This window comes from Microcebus murinus, chromosome 13 (assembly GCF_040939455.1).
Source record: "Microcebus murinus isolate Inina chromosome 13, M.murinus_Inina_mat1.0, whole genome shotgun sequence".
NCBI lineage: Eukaryota > Metazoa > Chordata > Mammalia > Primates > Cheirogaleidae > Microcebus > Microcebus murinus.
The window spans coordinates 61557305-61578160 of NC_134116.1; the positions used below are offsets into that span (position 1 = coordinate 61557305).

General features: G+C 37.3%; 1 protein-coding gene across 5 annotated transcripts in view; it reads left to right on the forward strand.

Moving 5' to 3' along the window:
- The window catches only part of LRCH1 (leucine rich repeats and calponin homology domain containing 1), a 176301-nt gene that overhangs the window by 131544 nt on the left and 23901 nt on the right, over positions 1-20856 (forward strand). For 3 of the 5 annotated variants that reach the window (XM_012782684.2, XM_012782685.2, XM_076009429.1), the window contains exons 14-18: positions 5639-5692; positions 6654-6726; positions 9725-9829; positions 16911-17020; positions 17917-18054. In XM_012782684.2, the coding sequence (XP_012638138.1) occupies positions 5639-5692; positions 6654-6726; positions 9725-9829; positions 16911-17020; positions 17917-18054 (480 nt within the window). The remainder of the gene's footprint in view (positions 1-5638; positions 5693-6653; positions 6727-9724; positions 9830-16910; positions 17021-17916; positions 18055-20856) is intronic. The other 2 variants (XM_012782686.2, XM_012782687.2) reach the window with 1 other exon arrangement.

Consider the following 20856-nt stretch of genomic DNA (forward strand, 5'->3'; position numbering starts at 1 on the left):
ATTTTAGAGCCCAGAAAGAAGTCTAGAAACTGGCCACATGAAAATAAGCTAGAAAAGACCTGAAAGACAAGAACAAACAATTTGGGAGTGTCTAGGAGAATTACAGTGATACCAGGAAGAGACACTGGTAGGTGTATTTGGGGACAGGGTAAAGGTGGTTTAGGCAGAGTTTCATGAAGTGAAACTTAGGGGCTATAGAGAAAGCAGTTTTGACATAAAATTAGAGATAAACTTAGAAGGTCCCAGAAAAAGATTAAGTTACCTCAGTCATAGAGAGAGATTTGAGCTGATAATTTGGGAATGAAACAGGTTACAACCTATTTTCGCTCTTTTTAGTGAATAGGCTTAGGATGGGTAATGTAGGTACTGAGATTGTGTACAAACCAACATGCGCACCCCTGAGATGTCTGCACATGCACTGTTGGAAAGAAAACAGTTTCACACTCTCAACTGGCTAAGTCTCTATGTTAAAGAAATTAGGGAAAAAAAACACTGTAAAAGGAAAAGCCATGTTCCAAGAGAGTGTGGTTTCACTGTTAAGCTCAGCAACTTGGAATTATGTTAGGTATCAGTCCCGTCTCAAAGACTTGCTAACTGTGGGCAAATTAGTCATTAGTCTTTCTAAAAGTAACCTTCATTTTCTGTAAATTGAGATCATAATAATACCTATTGTAAAGATCAAACGAGATGATTCAAGGAAAGTCTCGCACCACAGAGCACCTAAATGTTAGCTGTTGGTCTCTATGCTATTATTGCTATCGGTGTGGTCTTTGAGCAGAGTCACTGTACCACCTCTTCCCTGAGTGCAGGCATCATTGAATTACCCAGTAGTGATACATCAGGAAGCCTTTTATTTTAGGCTGCCCTGGACCCATTTCATCAAGCTCTCTATTTGAGATCAATTTGGGTTCTGTGTAGACACATTTTTTTAGCTTTTTTTTATTTTTTGGAAATAATTTTAAATATATAAAAGATTGCAAAAAATTTTCAAACTTCTATAAAACATTGCAAACAATTACAGTCCTTTACCCAGATTTACCAGTTATTAACATTTTACCATATTTGCTATATTATTTGTTTGTTCTTTTTCTCCACATACACATAGTTCTTTTTCTGAAATATTTGAGGGGAAGTTCCACACATCATAGTCCATTATGTCTAAACATTTCAGTGTGTATTTTCTAAGAATAGGGATTTTATCTTGTATTTCAGTTATCAACTTCATAAATTTGCATAGATAACATATTCTCATCTAAGCTATTATCCATACTCCATATTTATCCGTTGATCTAATTATGCTCTTTAAAGCATTTTTTTTTCTTTCAGTATAATATCCATTCTGGTGGCAGCTATTAGTTGTCAGGTGTCTGTAGCCTTCTTTAATCTGGAACGTTTCCATAACCTTTCTTTGGTTTTTATGACCATAAAATTTTAAAGAACTTAAGCCTCCCCATTTTTTAATGGAATGCTCCTCATTTTTTGTTTGTCTGATGCTTCCTCATGATTGGGCTGTGGTTCTTCATTTGTATTTGGGATACTGCACAAGTGATGTTGTGTTCTTAGCGTATCACATTGAGGGGAACACTATGTCCCTCTGTCCCTCATTGGTGATGTTAATTTGATCACCGAATCACAGTGAAAAATGGGGAAAACCCCATTTTTCCACTGTATAATTACTATTTTATTTTTTTCCTTACCACTAATAAGCAGTCTGTAAAGAGATAGTTCAAGACCATCTTAGTATCTGGCTGTAGACCCAGTTTTGACTCTAGGAAAATAGGTAGCCACCTATGTGCATGATTTCAGGAGTACAAGGAAGACATAAAACTTCTAGGGAAAAAATCCACTCCATCTCTGATATATAATTGTATGGTCATTCCAATAGTTTTGTCTCCTATTAAAATTTTTATATTCCTGATTTTCATTTTTATAAAAGGAGGCCTTGCTACATGCCAGACCATGTGATTCATGTTTTACATTCGTTATCATTATTTCATTTCTTCAACAAATATTCATTTATTGCCTGCTATGTGTCAGGTGTCAGTCTGGACACTGAGGAAGTAGCAGTGAAAAAACAAAGAGCGTACACTTAGGAGTTTACATTCTAGATAAGGTGTAAGTGAAAGGTAGGAGTTATCATGCTCAATTTATAGGTGTAGACCATGAAGGTTGAGAAGGTCAGGTGACTGGCCAAGGCACTTACTTGGTAAAAGGCTAGGCCCTGCTTTTCCACTACAACATATTGCCTCTCTGTGCCATGGACTACTGGTAACACTAAGTCTTATCATGCTTATAAACCTTAGTGGGGCCGATTGCGTTGAATCTTTCTTAAGACCAGGTCTTGGCAAAAGAGGGAAGCTGTAATACTTATGTGTTCATGAGCAATGTTTCCAGGAATGTGGATGGGTATATATTAAATACAGACTGAGCCCAGTTCATAGATTTGTCTAGGTCTAGTATTCATCTCATCTTTTAATCTAATAGCAATACATAGGGTGTTTTTTGTTGATACAGTGATTTACTAGCCAATTCCAATGGTTCTTAAGAATTGCTACTGATTTTAAGCATTTTGGTTGTTTAGGAAAGAATGTTTAAAAGCTTACATTTCCTTAATGTCCAATACTGTTTTAAAGTAGAGCATTCTCTTCCCATCAGCAAAGGTAAAGTATATCTTTGCAGTCAATTCTAGATTTTCGAAGCAGATTTTTATTTATTGATTGATCTCCTCCTTATTTCTCCTGTTGTTTGTCTTTCTCCATCACAATAGTACAAACACTTAGCATTTTCACTCAAAGTGAGACCTGGCACTTAACCTAGTTGACAGTGAGTAGTTAGTGAGGGTTTGAGGAAGAGAGGGAAGAAGAAAGAGAAAGAAAGGGGATATTAGACCATAAGGAATGGGCATTCTGCATAAGCAGAATTTCAGTGTCCTGCTTATTTGATATACAAACCTCTGGGTCTTAACTACAAGCTGAAAATACTCCATCACTGAGATAAACTGTGTATTATGTTCCTCTAAATGCACTTTCTTGTGATTGTCTAAATTGAAACTCATCTGACACTTTTTTGTGGGCTCATAAAGCTTCATGGGGTTTTGCTGAAGCTGAACCATGCTTGCTGTCATTGTAGTATGTGGAAAAGCCCAGTGTCCTCCTAAAGTAGGAAATTTGACTTCCAAATAATGTGTCAATCATTTGGTCAGTTAGGCTACCCCAGCTTGCCCTTAACACTGAGTCCGTTTCTTCCATCAACCGACCTGCCATTAACCAGTAGGTGAAAGTTGCAGTTCTGCAAGGCCCAGTGCTCAGTGCTGATGGGGCCTTCCAGCCAGCCACGGCACATGTTCCTCCAGAGTGAATTTTCTGCTCTCATCCAGCAGATGCTATTACTATTCTGTATACACAGGATATACCAGGTCCCACCTACCTCGGCACCTTTATTTAAGCCTGCTACTTTAAAATGTCCTTGAACTTTCACTCTAGTAGAATTTGGAAAAAGCATATACCTGTGTCCGTGATTTCAGGAGTACCAGGAAGACACAGATATTCCAGGAAAAAAAGATAGCTCTACTTCATCTCCAACTTACAATGTTTTATGTTATTTTAGTATAGCATAAGTTGTTTTGTTTTGTTTTCATTTTTGTTTGAATGAAAAATCTATTTGGTATAAGGGATTCTTACTCTTTATCTTCCTTCTCTGGAGCAATGCCCAATTGACAGACATGTCTCTGTGATTTTCAAAAGGGTTGGGGGGATACCTGGCTCTGGAAGGAAGTCACGAGGAGAAGGAAAAGAAAAGAAAGTAGCCAGTGATATGGATGATACAGAACTTAAAGATGATCCTCAATTTATGATATGATTATTTTTATATTTTCTCAGCATAGTCTTGCATCAGTTAGCCAGTATTTGTTGAGTGACTGTGCTGGATTCGGCTTTGATTTTGGTGTAGAGGACTGGAATATGAAAGCTATGAAGTTTTCCTCACTTTTAAGGAGTTTTGAGAATTGCAGAGGAAAGAAGATTTGGATCTTGAAAAAATTTAGAGAAGAATATGAGCTAGTCTGCAGTCCCAAGTCTGTTTTAGGTGCTCTGGGAGACTGGGGATGGATAGAGAGTTTAAGGAGACGGCTGTTGACTTAGACCTTCGGGCAGTTTTGGATTTGGACCTAAGGCCAGGAGAGTGTTGGGCCGAGACAGCCGTGGGAGAATCAGCAGTGTGGGAGCCGGGCGGGAAGGGGAGGCCCGGATTCTGAAGCGGTTTGTAATTGGTAGCACATCATATTATCAGACTTTAAACATACTTTAGGTGACTGTCCACATCACATGTGGGTAGCAGTGGCACCCTTCCAGGAAGAATTACAACTTACATGCTCCTATATAAATAATATTAAAGGGCAAGGGAGGTGTGAGGGAGGACAGGAAAAAACGAGAGGAAGAGGTTGCTTCTAGAAAGAATCAAACCTGAAGTTACTTGTGAGCAGTTCTCACAAAGCCATTTCATTGGATAGGGATATTAATGACATTTTATTCTGAAAATATGTTTTTCCCTTAGATTTGTGTCCAAGTTCGGAATATTTTTTAATAGCAGTCAACAATGAATAGGAACAGGCATCTTATATTTATACTAATTCGGTGGCATATGTGAGGATATTTATGTTAGCTATCGCCCAATTTTTTATTATGATGCATCAGTGGGGTTCTTTATTACTAGATAAAGAAGACAGATCTGGGTAAGAACTAGAGTGTGTCTGTTTTGGGGCTCTTATCTCTGTGTCCCTTTCACGCTGGGTTTTCAGGATCCTGCTTCAGCAACTGTTCTTCACCCTCTTTGCTGTCTCCATGGCCCATCTGGCCACCCTCAGGGACTCAGCTACCCTATAAATAACAATGACTTTCAAATCTGTAGCTCATGCCCCAAATCTCCCCCTTCCCAGTATTCAGATTTCATCTCCATGCTCCATAAATATCTCATTCTCTGCATAGCTGAACTGAAGCTGTCAGCTTCCACTTAAACTGCTCCTGTATTCTCAGTGGTATGCAGTGATGCCACTGCCCCCACCCCAGTCATTCTTTCTGGAAACCAGCATGTCATCTTCACTGTCCTCTGTAGCCAGTTACAAATTCTACATGCTTTACTGCAGAAAAATTCTCTCTTAACCAGTAGTTGCCAAAGCAAATTGATGTTGAACTGACAACGTGAGATTTACCCAGGTCGTTTAGGGTCCAGACATGTGTATATATTCATTAAAAGCTCCCAGTGTGATTCTGCATATTTAGGAACAACTGCATTCTACCGCTTCAAAAAACCCATACTTAAAATGGGGGTGGGAGCCAACAGGCAGGTTGGTAACCTAGAAAGGTGAGCTGATGTCCACAAATACTTTGGAGTAAACTGTTCGCTCTGGAAAGTTTATTTATCTTAGTTTGTATAATACTTTCAATGTATTTTTTCTATGAATACAGCTGCATGTTTTCAGAAAATACAAGTTGACCTACTTAGCTACTTAACACGCTAATTCAGTATATAGTCACCGTGTGCTATGGGCCAGGGGTGTGATGGAAGAAGAAAGACACAGTTCTTGTCTCATCAGTTTCACAGGCTAATGGAGCATAACAGTGGCTTTTCCCCCTTCTTTAAGGTGCAAAGTGACCTAACATTACAGAGTAATGGGAGCCAGTATTCTCCAAATGAGGTAAGTTTCCTGATGATTAATGGAAGGTGAGGTGTGTCTGAAGCCCGAATTGGAATATCTTTTACAGAAACAGATAATCTAAGACTGTTGTGATTAATGAGTTTAGCAAAGAGTCTCTGGGGGATCCATCTCACTCTCAATAGCTACCATGGTCTTACCTGGCCCTATTCATAATTAAAGATTTTTATAAGATACTTTTTTGAAAACCAAATATGTGAACATCTTTATAAGAAGACAGAATGAAAATCGCTCAAATAGGCAACATTTAGAACAGGGGCCCTCAAACTTTTTAGACAGGGGGCCAGTTCACTGCCCCTCAGACCATTGGAGGGCTGTTGGAGAGTGCGGCGCACATTCCACACATGCGCACTGTGGGCCCGGGACAAGTCGGCTGCTAAGCAGGACAGGCAGTGGTGGCAAAAAAAAAAAATAATAAAAAAACACCCGGAGGGCCGGATAAATGTCCTCAGCGGGTTGCATGTGGCCCGTGGGCCGTAGTTTGAGGACCCCTGATTTAGAATGTCTTGTTATCCATAAATGATTCAGCATGTGGTTTCTCTGTAGAGGAGACATCTGTTCAGTGTTACCTGTTTCCTCATCTCAGTGTGTTATGAGAGTTTTTATCAGATGTGCCCTCCTTCTGTTATGGGTGTGTGTGTGTGCGTGCGCTCACATGCACCCATGCACACAACTGTGCTAGAGGAGAAGATGATTGCCAGTTTCATGTGATTGTAAAATATTTTTATAATGAGCCAATAAAAAATTGAATAAGGCACCCCAAAACAATATTCTGTTGCTTATGCCACTTAAAACATTTGCAAAGTGATCTTTTTTTAGCCAGGACTAATGCAGCAAATGCAAAAAGGTGGTGGTTTTATTATAATCCTTGAACATAGAAAAGCACACATGGTTTTGCTTCAGGTTTTTTTTTTCCTAATTTCCTTTCCTTCTAACGCCACAGATCAGAGAGAACTCCCCTGCAGTCTCTCCTACCACAAACAGCACAGCTCCTTTTGGCCTGAAGCCTCGATCAGGTAAATGAAAGCCTCAGCCCATTCTGACACTTTAAATAACTCAGTGGTTTCTCTTGAGCCTTTTAAATGTATGCATTATCGATGTGAACATCCTTGTCGATTCTGCTGAGTTGAAATCCTGGCATCAGAACCTTGCTACAGCTGGGGGAGGCTAGAGTTTAGACCTTTGTTTTCAGTGAATCAGCGAAGTCCATGTTGTCAGTAATGGATATCATACTTTACTTTGGAATCAAAGCAAAGGAAAAAAAGAGGGGAGCATTGCTAGTAAGTGGGGCATGTAAGTTTTTGCACAAGGAAGATAAAGTAACTGCCCCTTTGCCCCAGCGGTTCCTGGTGCTATGCTGAGATAAAGTACAGCCTTCTTCTGGGAGAGTATCTCCTTGCTGAGACATTCTCATTTGCTTTCTGAGCCTGGTAGGTTCTATGTGTTTACTCACTTAACAGGGTGATCATGTCAAGGCTTACATGAGTGGTCAGGGGTCATTTTTAAAAAGAAGTCTTTTGGGAAAGCATTGCCTACTTTAATATGTTATTAGTTTATTTATAGAAGTAAATTGAAGCAATGTGCAGAACAACTATTGACATTAAAAAGAAGGACTCTGTGTAAAAAACTTTGGTTCTTTTGCTTTTTGCAATTATTTAAAGTTCTTGTGCTGTCTTCCCTCTTTTAGGTCGTTCTTTGTTTTAATATTTTTGACTCTTTGGTAATTCGCCTACACTCACTGCTAATGCTTTTAAGCAAGTGTTGATAAAGGATTCAGACATGTTTTAGCAAAAGCTGGTCAAGAACTCAGATGTTCTCAGGTTTTCCAGTAAGGCATTTTGACAACAATGAAAGGTATACACATGTATATTTGGAACAAAAGTACCTGTAGGAAAAACAAACAAGCAAAAGATGATTCTTTAATAAAGGAAATGTTTTTCATCCTTGGAGCAAGTTGATGGATGGGTAACATGTGGCCAAGTGTGATGGTTTCCCAGCAGTTTGAACGGGCTGTAGGACAAAAGCCATTTGAGAAGATGCTTGGGTGTGACAAGAGTTAGTGGGTGTTTTAGTGAGAGCCAAATTGTACATGAAATGAGAGCCAAATGGCTGGCTTCTTCGTGTTTGGAACTAAGCGATTATGACCAGATCTGGGCTGAGGGCCCTGAGCTGGGCTCCCATTTCCATGGTCTCAGGTGTGTTCTGGCAGGAATGGAGGTGAGTGTGGGCACACCTTATCCAGGCCTGCGGTGATGACCCACAGGAGACTGACCTCTGCACACTGGGGACGTCATATAGGGCCATAGACTTCCTCCTCATCCTTGTAGGAAGTTCTGCACAATTTTAAAATATTTCATAATGGAGAAAATCAGAAGGTGAATGGATCTCCAAAGAATAACATTCTTTTGAATGCGCAACTTGCAATTTAGTTGTAAAATTATTTCAGTGACTTTTTTTATTCCTTATATCGAGTCTAAACTCAATTTATCAAAGTTAAGGCTTACATTGTACTGGCACTGTTAAATCATTTCAAATTTTTGGTAGTGATGAGGAATAAATGGAGTATTTATTTTAAATAGCAGAAAACAAAAATAATTTCCTTTCCAAGCTTCCAGCCTTTCTATAATGCTGACTAACAAATGTGGAAATTGTTCTCGCTGTTGAAAGCTCTGTGGAGTTTGGTTGCTATAAATAATGTTGATTTATCTTCAGGAGCATCGAGTGGCATGTTGGAACTTTTATTATAAAACTAGAATTTTTGTATTGGGATTTTTTTTTCCATTTGATTTAGTTATTTTAAAATAGTATAGTATCTATTTTTCACATTTTCTGGTAAATAATATACATGGTTGTCTCAATTGGAAATCTTATGATTAAAAAAGATAGATTTTTGATTGTTTTAGAATGTTTAACGCCAATTAATTTTTATTTCAAAATTAAGTATGTGGATTTATGTGATTTCTGTTATCAGTAAAAACAGACTACTCAAATTAGCAAGTTGGAATAAGAACTTAGATTCTTAAAGTAGGCTGACAGTTTTCTTCACAATAAATATTTTTCTCTTTTCTTTTTTCTCTCCAAAGAAAGACAACTGCACATACCAAACTATTCATTCCTAGAACCATGTCCATTTGTTTTACTGGCCCTGCCTTATGATGGAATAAAAAATTATATAGATATTTTCTAAATATGAAATTATATATATATATATTTACTGCAAATAATAAGGGATATTGTTTCATAAATGACCAACTCAGAAGTTATTAAAATTGATTGACATCTATTGTTTAATTGGGTTTGTTGTTAAATAGACTCTACTAGTATCCAAAATTGTTTGGGTTTTTGTTTTGTTTTGATTTTACTGAGCAATATTGAAAACACTATTGAAAGGTATATATCAAGGATTGAGGAAACAGTTGGCTAGATTCAGCTGTCAAGAATGCATGACAGCAGACCTATAGATGTCTTTAAAAAGAAATTTTACTTTGCCTTGGGGAAAAGAAATCACTAATGGTAAACAATGGTTCCATAATAGTTTTATTTCTAAATAATAGATATATTTACATGTATTAAGCTTTGTTCTATGTGACTGAATTTTTTGTGTGAATCATATTTGCTAAGATTGTCAGTTATTTAGAAAGTGTTAGAGAAAGGTATCTGGTAGCTCTTTTACTTTGTATCTACTTAACCTGTGGGTACTCTTTCCTTCTGCTGACCTGATTCATTAATGCTCTAAGGCTGTGGGCTTGCGGAACTGTTAAGATTAACAATATTAACTGCATGCAAAGTGTATGTTGATGAGTACTAACACTCAGTTTTTATCATTCTTTTTATTCCATGCGCCATCTTTCATTCTTCTCCTATATTGTACATTTGAAATGAAACCCCATATAAATGAAATCCACTCTTCATTTCCATATAAACCCTATGCCATTTGTGAAATGCTGCTGCCCCTTTGGTTTTTCCTGGTCCTTGTGCAACTGTACGCGGACTGGCTCTCTGGCTCCCCTGCAGACCCAGCCCTCATTCTTCCTCCTATCTCCTTCAACACACTTACACAGGCACAGACATGGGACAGCTCTAGCTACAGTGTTCCATCTGAAGGAGACAGTGACAATGGTAGGTGGCTTTGTACCTATTCTCTGATGTTCTCATTAATAAGCCAGTGAGAGTATTGAACGTTCTGTTCTGTGCAGCTGAAGATAGAGCATATTTGCCTGCATGCTTGATACAAGAGGTAATGAGCAAGCCTAGAAAATGAAGTCCAGAAAAGTGCATGTGGATTGTTCTCCTGCTGTTTGTCAAACTACAGTTTAATTATCTTGAATATTTTGAATTTGCGGAAAACTTTTCAGTACTCTCTTCCTTACTTTTTTTGCTTGGGTTTTTTTGGTTTGCTTGTTTACCAAGGTTTGGGGTTTGCACATTTGGATTGTCCCTGTTTGCTCCTATGTCTGAACTAAATGTTTTTAGAGTTTGATCTTTTATTATTTATGCTTATCATATGAGAGTTTTAAGGTAATTAAAATGTACTGCAGCTGATCCTAGAGTGTTGCACTGAAAATAATGTTAATGTGAGAAATTTCTAAAGATGAAGAGAAATCATTTGCCTTCTTTTTTTTCCAAATTATTTGCACGTTTTGATCTTTGACACCTTGTGTGTAAGTTCATCTGTATAGTATTCACGACTAATAATTTGGCCTGAGAATCAGATGCATAAATAAAAAAATGAGGACACTCAGCTAGGATTAATATAGATATCTTTTAATTTTGTGTCATTAAATATCTTAAATAGCCTAAAAGATGAAAATAAAATAAATATATTTAGTTAGATCTGCATACCACATATATCTTAATCTCCATTCTAGACTCATGCTAGTTCATATTTTAAACATTTTCCTTCAAAATACAAAGTGATTGTAGTCACGTTAAATGAAACAGAGTGTGACTTACGGGAAGGGAGATGTGAGGTATACCCACAATGCAAACCCAATGGGAAAATATATTTTCTGATAATACTTATATTTTTATCCAATTATGTTATAGGTAATACTTGGAAAATATGTATTAAAACACTTACTGTAATTTTTAGTTAAAATTCGACTAAAATGCTCTTAAAATTTCCTTATGTTGAAAGTTAATGAATACTTTGGCAGCTTAGTTATAAAAAGTAATTTTAACATTTAATAGATATGTAAATCTTTTAACTGAAAATAAGTATCATTAAAGAACAGTGATCATGAAACAAAAGGCCCTCCTTATATCATCCTGTCTTAAATTCTGGGAGTCGAGGAGAACTAGATGGAAACTTTCTTGATAAAGAGTTCCTTTACTTAAAAATTATAAAAAATAAAAAAAAAGAGGGGAGGCATTTTTGTTTTTCAGAAAGCATAGCTATTTATGGGTTTGATGTTGTCTAAAGGAAATAAGGCCTAGAACGAAAGATTTATGTGTGGTTTGGTATTTCCTTAGGAGTGATATCTGAAACCAAAGGACTTTTTTTAAAGTTGGGAACGAATTAGATGTGTTATGTAGCAGTAGAATTTTTCTGTCCTTATGGATTAACTGACTACAACAAGAATGGTGAGGTGAGCTGCCCGGGTCACCCTGCAGGGAGGAGGTGGCAGTGGGACCAGGCCCAGGGCTCCTGACTCTAGAATCATCTCCACCACAACATTTACAGATGTTTATAGAGAACACTATACAGAGAGTATTAAGCCAGGCTGCCTTCTTTTTATTAAAAATTCTAAGATTTCTAGAGATAACAATCATTGTGAAAATCTTTCTAAAAATAGAAAAATTTCTGCAGTAATTATTTGGCATTTTTTCCATGAGTGAAAACTCCAGGGATTTCACAGGAAGCTATGGTGCTGTATCACAACAACAATAATAAAGGCATTGTTTTCAATATTCACGTGGCTGTGTCAGTCACATAAGATGTTTGCTGGTTTTCATTATTCCCTACTTGCAATTTGTATCTGCTATGCCTCGGGCAACAGAAAATTTTTCTGGGCAGAAACAGTCTTTCCAAATACTTTTGCACGTTCCCAGATTTGATCTTCTATGTAGATCTTCATTCTCTTTGTTCTAGACTTTGCTTTGTGATTGGAATACATTTTCTAATACATTTTTAAAATTAAAAAAGCTGCACTCTGTGACTACAAGTCTGTGAGCGAGCGTTGTGACAGGGACACAGCCTACTTTTTGTGTTGTTCTTACTGATTCCTCTTCGGTAGAAGATCCTATTCAGCGACCTCTCTTGGCATTTCAAAGCTGATTACAACATCAGTTTTGTTTCCTCATGTTTTCTCCCTTGTTCAATATCTGCAGCTACCTTTGTAAATAACCTTTGTCAATAAATAGCATACATATTATTACCAACTCAACCGAACATGACGTAACTTGACTTTCATTCATATTCTTTAGTTGTTATTCGTGGTAAAATTGTCGTTTTTATACCTTGCTCACTGTCCCGCTTCATATAAAAATTCCCCTTTTATTTCAGTTCTTTCGAATATTTTATTCTAATTCTATCTCCTTTTAAATTCCCCGTTCTTCCTAAAACTTATTCTTCAAAGAGATTTTTAAGGATGGCAAACTGGCTAGAAGTTCATCAGGAGTTTGAATTCCCACAGTCCCTGAGTTCTGCCTCCTGGGATGGGTAGAGGAGGATGTGGAAGTTTGCCTATAGGTCTTCCACGCCTAAACTGGGTGGGCAGTTCTGCCTCAGTTTGTTCTCAGCCTGAAAACTTAACTTCTGCTCTTTCCTTTGCTCTGTGCCTCTTACCAAATCTTTCTTTTTTCCCCTTCACTTTTAAGTTAAAAACCCTTTCTGGCTTCTTTTGGATCATTTTTGCTTTTTCATTTGTAATGAATTGGTAGGTGCTAACTTATATTTATTGAAAATTGATCTGTAAATTCTGACCAGAGAATGAGTGAATGGGCATATTCATCTTGAGCCCCAGTGTACAGACATTTTGCTTAATTTTTTACAATAATATTGCATTATAGGTAATATTTTCCCCAGAAGAATAATGAGGAAACTGAGGAAGTGAGAAGCTTTTCAGTGGTTCTCAATTTGGGTTTTGTATTAGAATCACCTGAGTGTTTTTAAAGTAGAGATGCCTAAGCTCCACACTCAGAGATGATCATTTATTGAGTGTAGAAATGAGTGTAAGCACTAATAGGTTTTTTTTTTAATCTAAAGCTCATGATACTTTTTCAAAGCTACCATATTGCTGCCCTTAATTTTGTATATCTTTAACATCATGCCCAGTTGAGATTCTTAATTTCCAAGGGAAAATTGAGAGCCAAATTTCAAAACCTCATATTTGCACAGAGAAGAAATCTCTCCTTGAGTTAAGTTTAAATAATGAAGGTTAATAAGTAGACTGATTTTTTTATATGAAGAGCATGCACTTAAATGATAAGAGCATTTGGGACAATTTTTAGAGCATTGGGCTTGCTTTCTTTGCTTAACTGAAAGACGGTCTTACAGTGAGAGAAATGATTCTTGTACCCATCCTTAAATATCTGCCAAGTACCTGTTATGTGTTAGGCATGAAGCTCATTACTATGGATACAGGTCTGAAAAAGGCAGCCAGGATGTCTGCTGAGATTCATGGAACTTTTATTTCAGAGTCTAATACGTTCAGACCTGGAAACTGAGCTTAGGAGATTTTTCATGAGAAAAAATTCAGATGACTGGTTATCAGGACAGGATAATCTCTGCAAGACAATCTACAAATAGACTGATCTTTGAATGAGGGAGTTTTTGAAACACTTGTTTCATTTATTCATTCAACAACTCATCTTGCCCAACTCATGGCTTTGTGGGGCAGGGGATATTAGTCGGAAACAGACATAAACTCTTAACAATCTATATTGGAGAGAAATACAGCTCTACTGTTAGACAGAAAGCTGAGTGCCATGGGAGAGACACAGATAAAGAATTTTGTATGTTCATAGAAGAGAGAAATTATTACCAGCTCAGGGGTGAGGATGGGGAGGAGAGTGAGGGGAAATGTAGAGAGAATGGAAAAACCAGTAGAATTAGACCTGCACCTGCAAGGATGAGTTCGATATTCTGCATAAGCTCACTCACCATTTCCAGCAGGGCTCCTGTTTATCTCTCCTGCTAAATAAATTATGTATATGAGCAGATTTTCTCCATTCTTTAAATGTTACTTATTTGACATATAGTAATTAAACCGTAAGTTTAGCTTAAGCAGGACTCATTTTTTTTCCTTTATCTTAAATCAGCTACCTTGCTGTCTCTTCTTACACACACAAACACACTCTCACAACCACTCATATACACACTCTGTTTTCTTGCCACTATTTTTCCCTTCTTATTTACAGCTAAACAGTCACAGGTAGTTTGATTTGAAAAACAGGTGCTCACCGTGGGGCTACTCCTTAATATTGTCTCATAGCCTCAAGCTAAACTTTTATTCCTTTGAATTAAGTAAGGAAGTTCTTGAAGTTTAGTGACGTGAAATTAAGGAAAATCAGAATAATTCTATCATAGATCAATTTCCTGAAGCCTTGACCCAGACTGGTCACTGGATTTATTATTTAAATAGGACTTGAAAGAAAAAAAGAACTGTAGTAATATAATCAGCACTGCGTTAATGGGCCCAGTAAAATGATTCTGTCTTAACAAACAGAGCAAAATAAGCATTCATGTGCTTCGTAGGCTTATTATGAGCCTAAAGAGATTATTTTAAATTCTCATATGTGTCATAGTAATTAATGCATTTAGAAAACTGGTAATAAGATAGTCATCGTTTCTAATAATTTTATGTACATTTGAAATGTTCACTTTTAAAAACCACAGTTCAAGTGTTTAGGGTTTTTTTTTTAACACTTTTTGATTGCCTAACATTCATAGGGCAAATGCCCAAACGTGCATGTTGTGTTTTTAAGCTGCACAGAAATTTAAAATGAAAAACGATGCCAGGAAATTAAAACCCATACACCACTGCATTATCCTGAAATCTCACACAGCGCTCTAATAGGGCCTAGATACTCGAATTGTGTGCTCTGTTGTACAAAAGCTCATGGGTCATTTAACTTCCTGATAGTTTCATATTCAGAATGAAATATGCCAATAAAAACATAATGAAAATATTAAACACGTTGTATTAGATGAGATTACCCCCAGAAAAAAGGGCAAAGAAAAATAAAACCTCCAAAAAAATTAGACTTGTTTAAGCGATGTTGAGGCGCCCCCTTCTGGCATATCTGTGTATTACCCAACTCTTCCCACATTCCTTGACTTTTTTGGTAAAATTTGGTTGACTCTTTTCTTTGAGGGTATGAATTATTTATAGATTTTACATTTTCATATATTTCTCTTCTGGTTTATATGCTTAAATAGGTAGGGTTTTTTGTTGTTGTTTTACTTGAGATGGTGTAAAGGCAAGTTAAACTCAATTGTCCAATTTTGTCCATGCTTCTTAGTTTGTCTCACTTTTTCCTTGTTTCCCTCTTTGTTCTGTGAACTTATCATCATTCCCTGCCTAGCCATTCTGTCCTTCTTTTGTGGGCCATGGCCTTGGTTTTTTAGCCAATTGGTCTCACCTCCTGTGAGGTTTGGGTTTTGTGGGCCTTGGCGACAGCCCTTCTGTGACATGCCTCTGGCTCTTTTTGCCTGTGACTTCCCTCGGTGGTGTCCAGCAGAGCCCCGGCCACAAGCTTACTCCTCTCTGCGGTTCTGGAAGGTGAAAGGCTTATGTATATTAAATCATCCTCTTTCTCCAAGAACTGTACAATCAAGGATTTAAGATATGTCAACTTTCTCATCTTCCATAGAGTGTCAGAATGCTGATTCAAATATCCTAGCACTAATTTAGAAATCAAATACTGAGATGCGAGAAGTATAATGCATGTCCAAAGGTGCACATTGAGATTAAAATGATGTATTAATAGTTAAGCAAGCACAGGATTATTTTTATTATATGAAATGTAGACTTGAGTCTTTTATCCAAAGTATTAATATTATATTTGTAAACCATATTTATTTTTAAAAATCTAATACATTGAAATAATTCCTAAAGTGGCCCATAGGAAATTTTTATTAGGATAGAGTAAAAGTTGCATACTCTTTTGTTGACATTGTTTAAGTTATAGTGATTGAAACTACTGCGATTGCAGTACACCAGCGTAGCCTTTTATGCAGGATTGACTTATAAAACTGGAGTTTTCCGCCCAAAATTTTCTGAGGGACTTCCCTTCCCCACCCCAAGCTAGGCTCTTAACAGCTTTTTGCTCCCTCTGTGTGCATGGAAGGTTGATAGTCTAGGACAAAAATCTCTAAGAAGAAAGAAATTTAAGTTTTAACTCTGCCACTGGGCTTTGTGGCATAAAAATTAATTAAAACTCTTGCTGTAATCACTCTTCCATATGTAGAATATTTTTACCTTCTTGATTGATCTTTAAAAGATGTTAGTCTTAGGAGGTTAAGAGCATGCATTTTCTTTACTCCTTATAGAGGGAGCATCACTGTTAGTTACTATTCTTGGAAGTTGTGGTTTTAAGGACCTGAAACCAACGATGATCTCTTAAGCCATCTCTAATCTTGCCAGCCTTTCTAAAAGAAGTATGTGCTCATCTCCAGAGAGCTAACTTTTTGGACACACTATCAGTGACAGCCTAGAAGGCAGAATTTTTCCACTCCGCACTCAGATATGTAATCCTGTGCTTCATCACTTAGTTCTTAACCCAGAAAAATTTTATGCCAACAAAAACATTAACCTGTGCTTATTTTTAATAAGTGAAACAATTCAAGAGCCATCTTATTTGAAAGAAATTATCTGAATTTAATGAAAAGTTTGTAAGTGTAAATTAAAACTTAGAATGAGAACAGCAGAAAGGTGAGAGAGAAAGGCAGGCCATCTGTCAGAGAAGTGGCCTGGAATGGTCCCAACAATGATCCAGACCCTTCCCCGGATTCAGTTTATTATCGCCAAAAAATACAGCTTGTTAGTCCACACAATTCAGTGTCATTTAAAATATAATCTCTTTTAGAGTACTCAAATCAAACTTTCCCTGTAAAATCAGAATTTCTTTTGTTTCTTCAAGTGGCAAATGAATTATTTTGGATACATGAAAACACTGTTTAGTTTTACTATGAGTAGTGCTATGTGGCAACTTGTACAAGGCACTACATTAAAACTTTTTTCCCTTTCTATTGTAGTGTTTCTAAGACCTCAGAGAAATTTGGAATCTATAGACCCACAGTTTACAATCCGGAGAAAAATGGAACAGATGAGAGAAGAAAAAGAGCTGGTGGAACAACTCCGTGAGGTACCCAAGAAATATTATGTAACTAAAGAATAATTTTCAGAAGTGAAGCAATATTCTATATTTTTTAAAAATAGGGCCAGGCACAGTGCCTATAATCCCAGCATGTTGGGAGGCCAAGGTGGGAGGATCACTTGAGACCAGGAATTAGAAAGCAGCCTGGGCAACATAACAAGACTCCATCTCTACAAAAAAGGGAAAGAGAAGAAGGCAGACTGGCCAGGGTCCCTGGAACTTGAGGAACAGCATGGGAGTGAGCTCCATGGGCTTGCTTTTTGCCTCCTATATCTTAGACTTGGAGGGATCCTCGTGGTGATGAGAATGTTGTGTTTCTTGACTCTACCAATGTCAATATCCTGATTGTTTTTTTGCAAGTTGTTACCATTGGGGAACACTAGACAAGGGGTATATGGAATCTCTCTGTATTATTTCTTACAAATGCGCATGAATCTCAAATTATCTCAAAATCAAGTTTAATTTTTGAAAAAAGAACAAAAATTGATTTCTCAACTAAAACATAGTCTAAAAGGCATCCCATAATCCCTCTTCTGCCCCATGTAGACCATCTGAACCAGTCAGATTTGGTTTTTATTTATCAGTTCTTTCTGTTTGTATATTTTCATAGCCAAGGCTGAGGAAGTGTTGAGCTCAAGAAGCGATTCCATGATTCCTTTCATTCTACTAATTAAAAATTTTAGACACAACTGAATTGATATTTATGCAGAGGGATTTTCAATATTATTTGCAAAGATGTAAATAATGTCAGTATTTTCTAGACATTCTTATCCTCATCCCCTGTAATGAAATGAGTACCTCAGTTTGTAAATACCTGCAATTATATTTTACCCTTGGTTGCCTCGGTGTCGATAGCAACTGGCTTCTTTCTGATTCCCCGACAGAGCATCGAGATGAGGCTGAAGGTCAGTCTGCACGAGGACCTGGGGGCGGCGCTCATGGATGGCGTGGTCCTCTGCCATCTGGTCAACCACATCCGCCCACGGTCCGTTGCGAGCATCCATGTCCCCTCACCAGCGGTTGTAAGTAGCACCATATAAAGGAAACTAACCTTGACCTAAAACATACCCTTTTGGGGCAGTGTTGTTGGTTCAGGATGCCACTGGTATCACTGGGATCTTGCCCAAATGTTTTCTGTTGGGCCCCCAACCATCCTAAGAGTAGAAAAGGAATGGAGGCATGGGACTGAATGAAGCTACATTTTTACTGTAAAAAGGGAGACTACTTAATAATATGTATGTAAATGACAGAAATGTAATTTTATTTCAGGTATCAAGCAAATCACTTTAAAGAAATTACTGATTGAGGTGCTAACTTTAAGACTGTAGAAACATAAAGATTCGTTTCTCCCAGGGGATTATAATAAACAATGAGAAGTCTTTTCAGAAAGCTCCTTTTGGTCGGTCCTTTCCCTACTAGAGGGAATCATCTTTGGAGATTTGAGGATAGCCCCGAAAAGACGTGAATTCTATGGAAAATATCATTCATAACCTGCCAAGAGTTCGGTCAGCCAGTTATGATTTTAACGATTCCTTGATCAGTCATTGTGCTCACAGACACTCGGGTGATACTGGGACATAGTGGGGAAGGTGGATGTGAATGAGACTCCATAATGCCCCCCAAATCCACATCTCCAATATAGGAGAGATAAAGGCCGCATGCGGGGTCCTCTTGCTAGATATCACAGAGCAGGTCAGGAACCAAAAGGGAGCTACAGAGTCAGTTGTATGGTCGTTCAGGTGAGAGTGAAGGAATCAAGGATGAGCTTGTCTTTGAAGCTTATATATGGTTTCACTTTAGACACATAGAGAAGAATTTCTGCTCACACTATTTGCTGTTTGTTAGGAGATGCAGAAGAGTTTCAGGGCTAAGAATGCAAGGCTGGTATTAAAATTCCAAATCCATATCTAAAATACGTACAACTTTGGGCAGGTTATTTATCCTCGCTTTAACTTGATTTGCTCTTCTCTATAATAGAAATGTTCTTGCAAGGATGAAGTGAGGTGCTACATATAATATATACATACAAGCCATTATTATCATTAGTGTTCATAGGGCAGATTTTAAAAATCTGAAGCCCCTAATCTCAAAATACAATGTTCATAAAATGTCCTGTAGTTGGCGTGTTGGGAGAAAGCTCATGTGACGCCCCTGCACCCTCCCCCCTTCCCCAGGAAAGCCTCACAGTGGTGTCATTTGTCCTACTTCCTTCGCTCGTGGCAGCAGGAAAATTAGCTGATGATCTCATTTCAACTGTTAGTTTCCTTTCTATAATATTGAACATATTTTTTCTTTCAAAAGTTTGACTACTTTTTTTTTTTGTCTCCGAAACATGGGGCGGGAAAAAGACCAGTTTGTCTTCTCTTTCGGATCTACCGCTGGCAGCCTGCATGTAGGACAGTAAATTCTGATCCTGTGAAACTCTGCAGTAGTTCTTACAGCTGAGGCCCAAACTGCTGTAGAGTTATCAGAGCTGTGTGCCCAATTCTTGTAATAATTTTCCCCAAATTATGAGGGAAACACTATGGACTCCTTGAACTTCAGTTTGAATGGACAATCAACATTTCACAAGGTGTAAAAGGACACTAAGAATCGTGTGTCTGTACACCTTTGTATATTTCATTCGCTCTTCAGGGAAAATGCTACAAGTTTTTTAGAAATCTTTTAGCTTTCACCTTTTTTCTTATTTTAAATAAAGTTTTTGGAATTGAAAACTAATGAGAAATAATGCCTGATTGGTGAAAAAGAGAAAATAAAGGGAAGCAGAAGAGAAATAAACCATTTTTTATCCTACCAGTCAAACACAACAATTGTTAGCATTTGTCTTCTTTACTACCAACATTTTTGTACATTTAAGTTTTTTAATTGTGAGCTTCTCACATAGACTATGAGAAGGAATCAAGGTTGAGCTTGTCTTTGAAGCTTATATACGGTTTCACTTTAGACAAATGTAGAAGAATTTCTGCTCATACTATTTGCTGTTTGTTAGGAGATGCAGAAGAGTTTCGGAGCTAAGAATGCAAGGCTGGTATTAAAATTCCAAATCTATATCTAAAATACGTACAACTTTGGGCAAGTTATTTATCCTCGCTTTAACTTGTTTTGCTCTTCTCTATAATGGAAATGTTCTTGCAAGGATGAAGTGAGGTGCTACATATAATATATACATACAAGCCATTATTATCATTTAAATTTTATTATTTTAAATGATAAATTTTATTATTGAAACCTTTTCCCCCATGTCACTGAAATTCTTCACAAATACTCATTTTAATAACTGTAACATTTTAGCCTATGTTATTATGTTGTAGTTTTCTTTTTTTTATTTCAGTAGATTCAGAGGGTACACGTGGGGTTTTTTTTTTTTTGATACACGGACAGAATTGTATGATGGTGAAGGCAGGGCTTGCAGTGCACCTATCACCCTAATAGTATACATTGTATCCAGTGGGTAATTTTTGATCATTCACCCTCCTCCCACCTTCCCTGCTTCTGAGTCTTTGAAGTCCATTCATTCCACCCCTCTATATAACCATGTATACCCATCATTCAGCTCCCACTTATAAATAAGTAATGTGGCATTTGTTTTTCCATTTCTGAGATACTTTACGTAAGATAATGGCTTTCAGTTCCATCCATGTTGCTGCAAAAGACATTATTTCATTCCTTCTTACAGCTGGGTAGTATTCCATGGTACATATACACCACATTTTCTTTATCCGCTCATCAGTTGTCGGGCACTTAAGTTGCCTCCATATCTTTGCAATTGTGAATTGTGCTGTGATAAACACATGAGTACAGGTGGACACCTTTTGATAAAATGA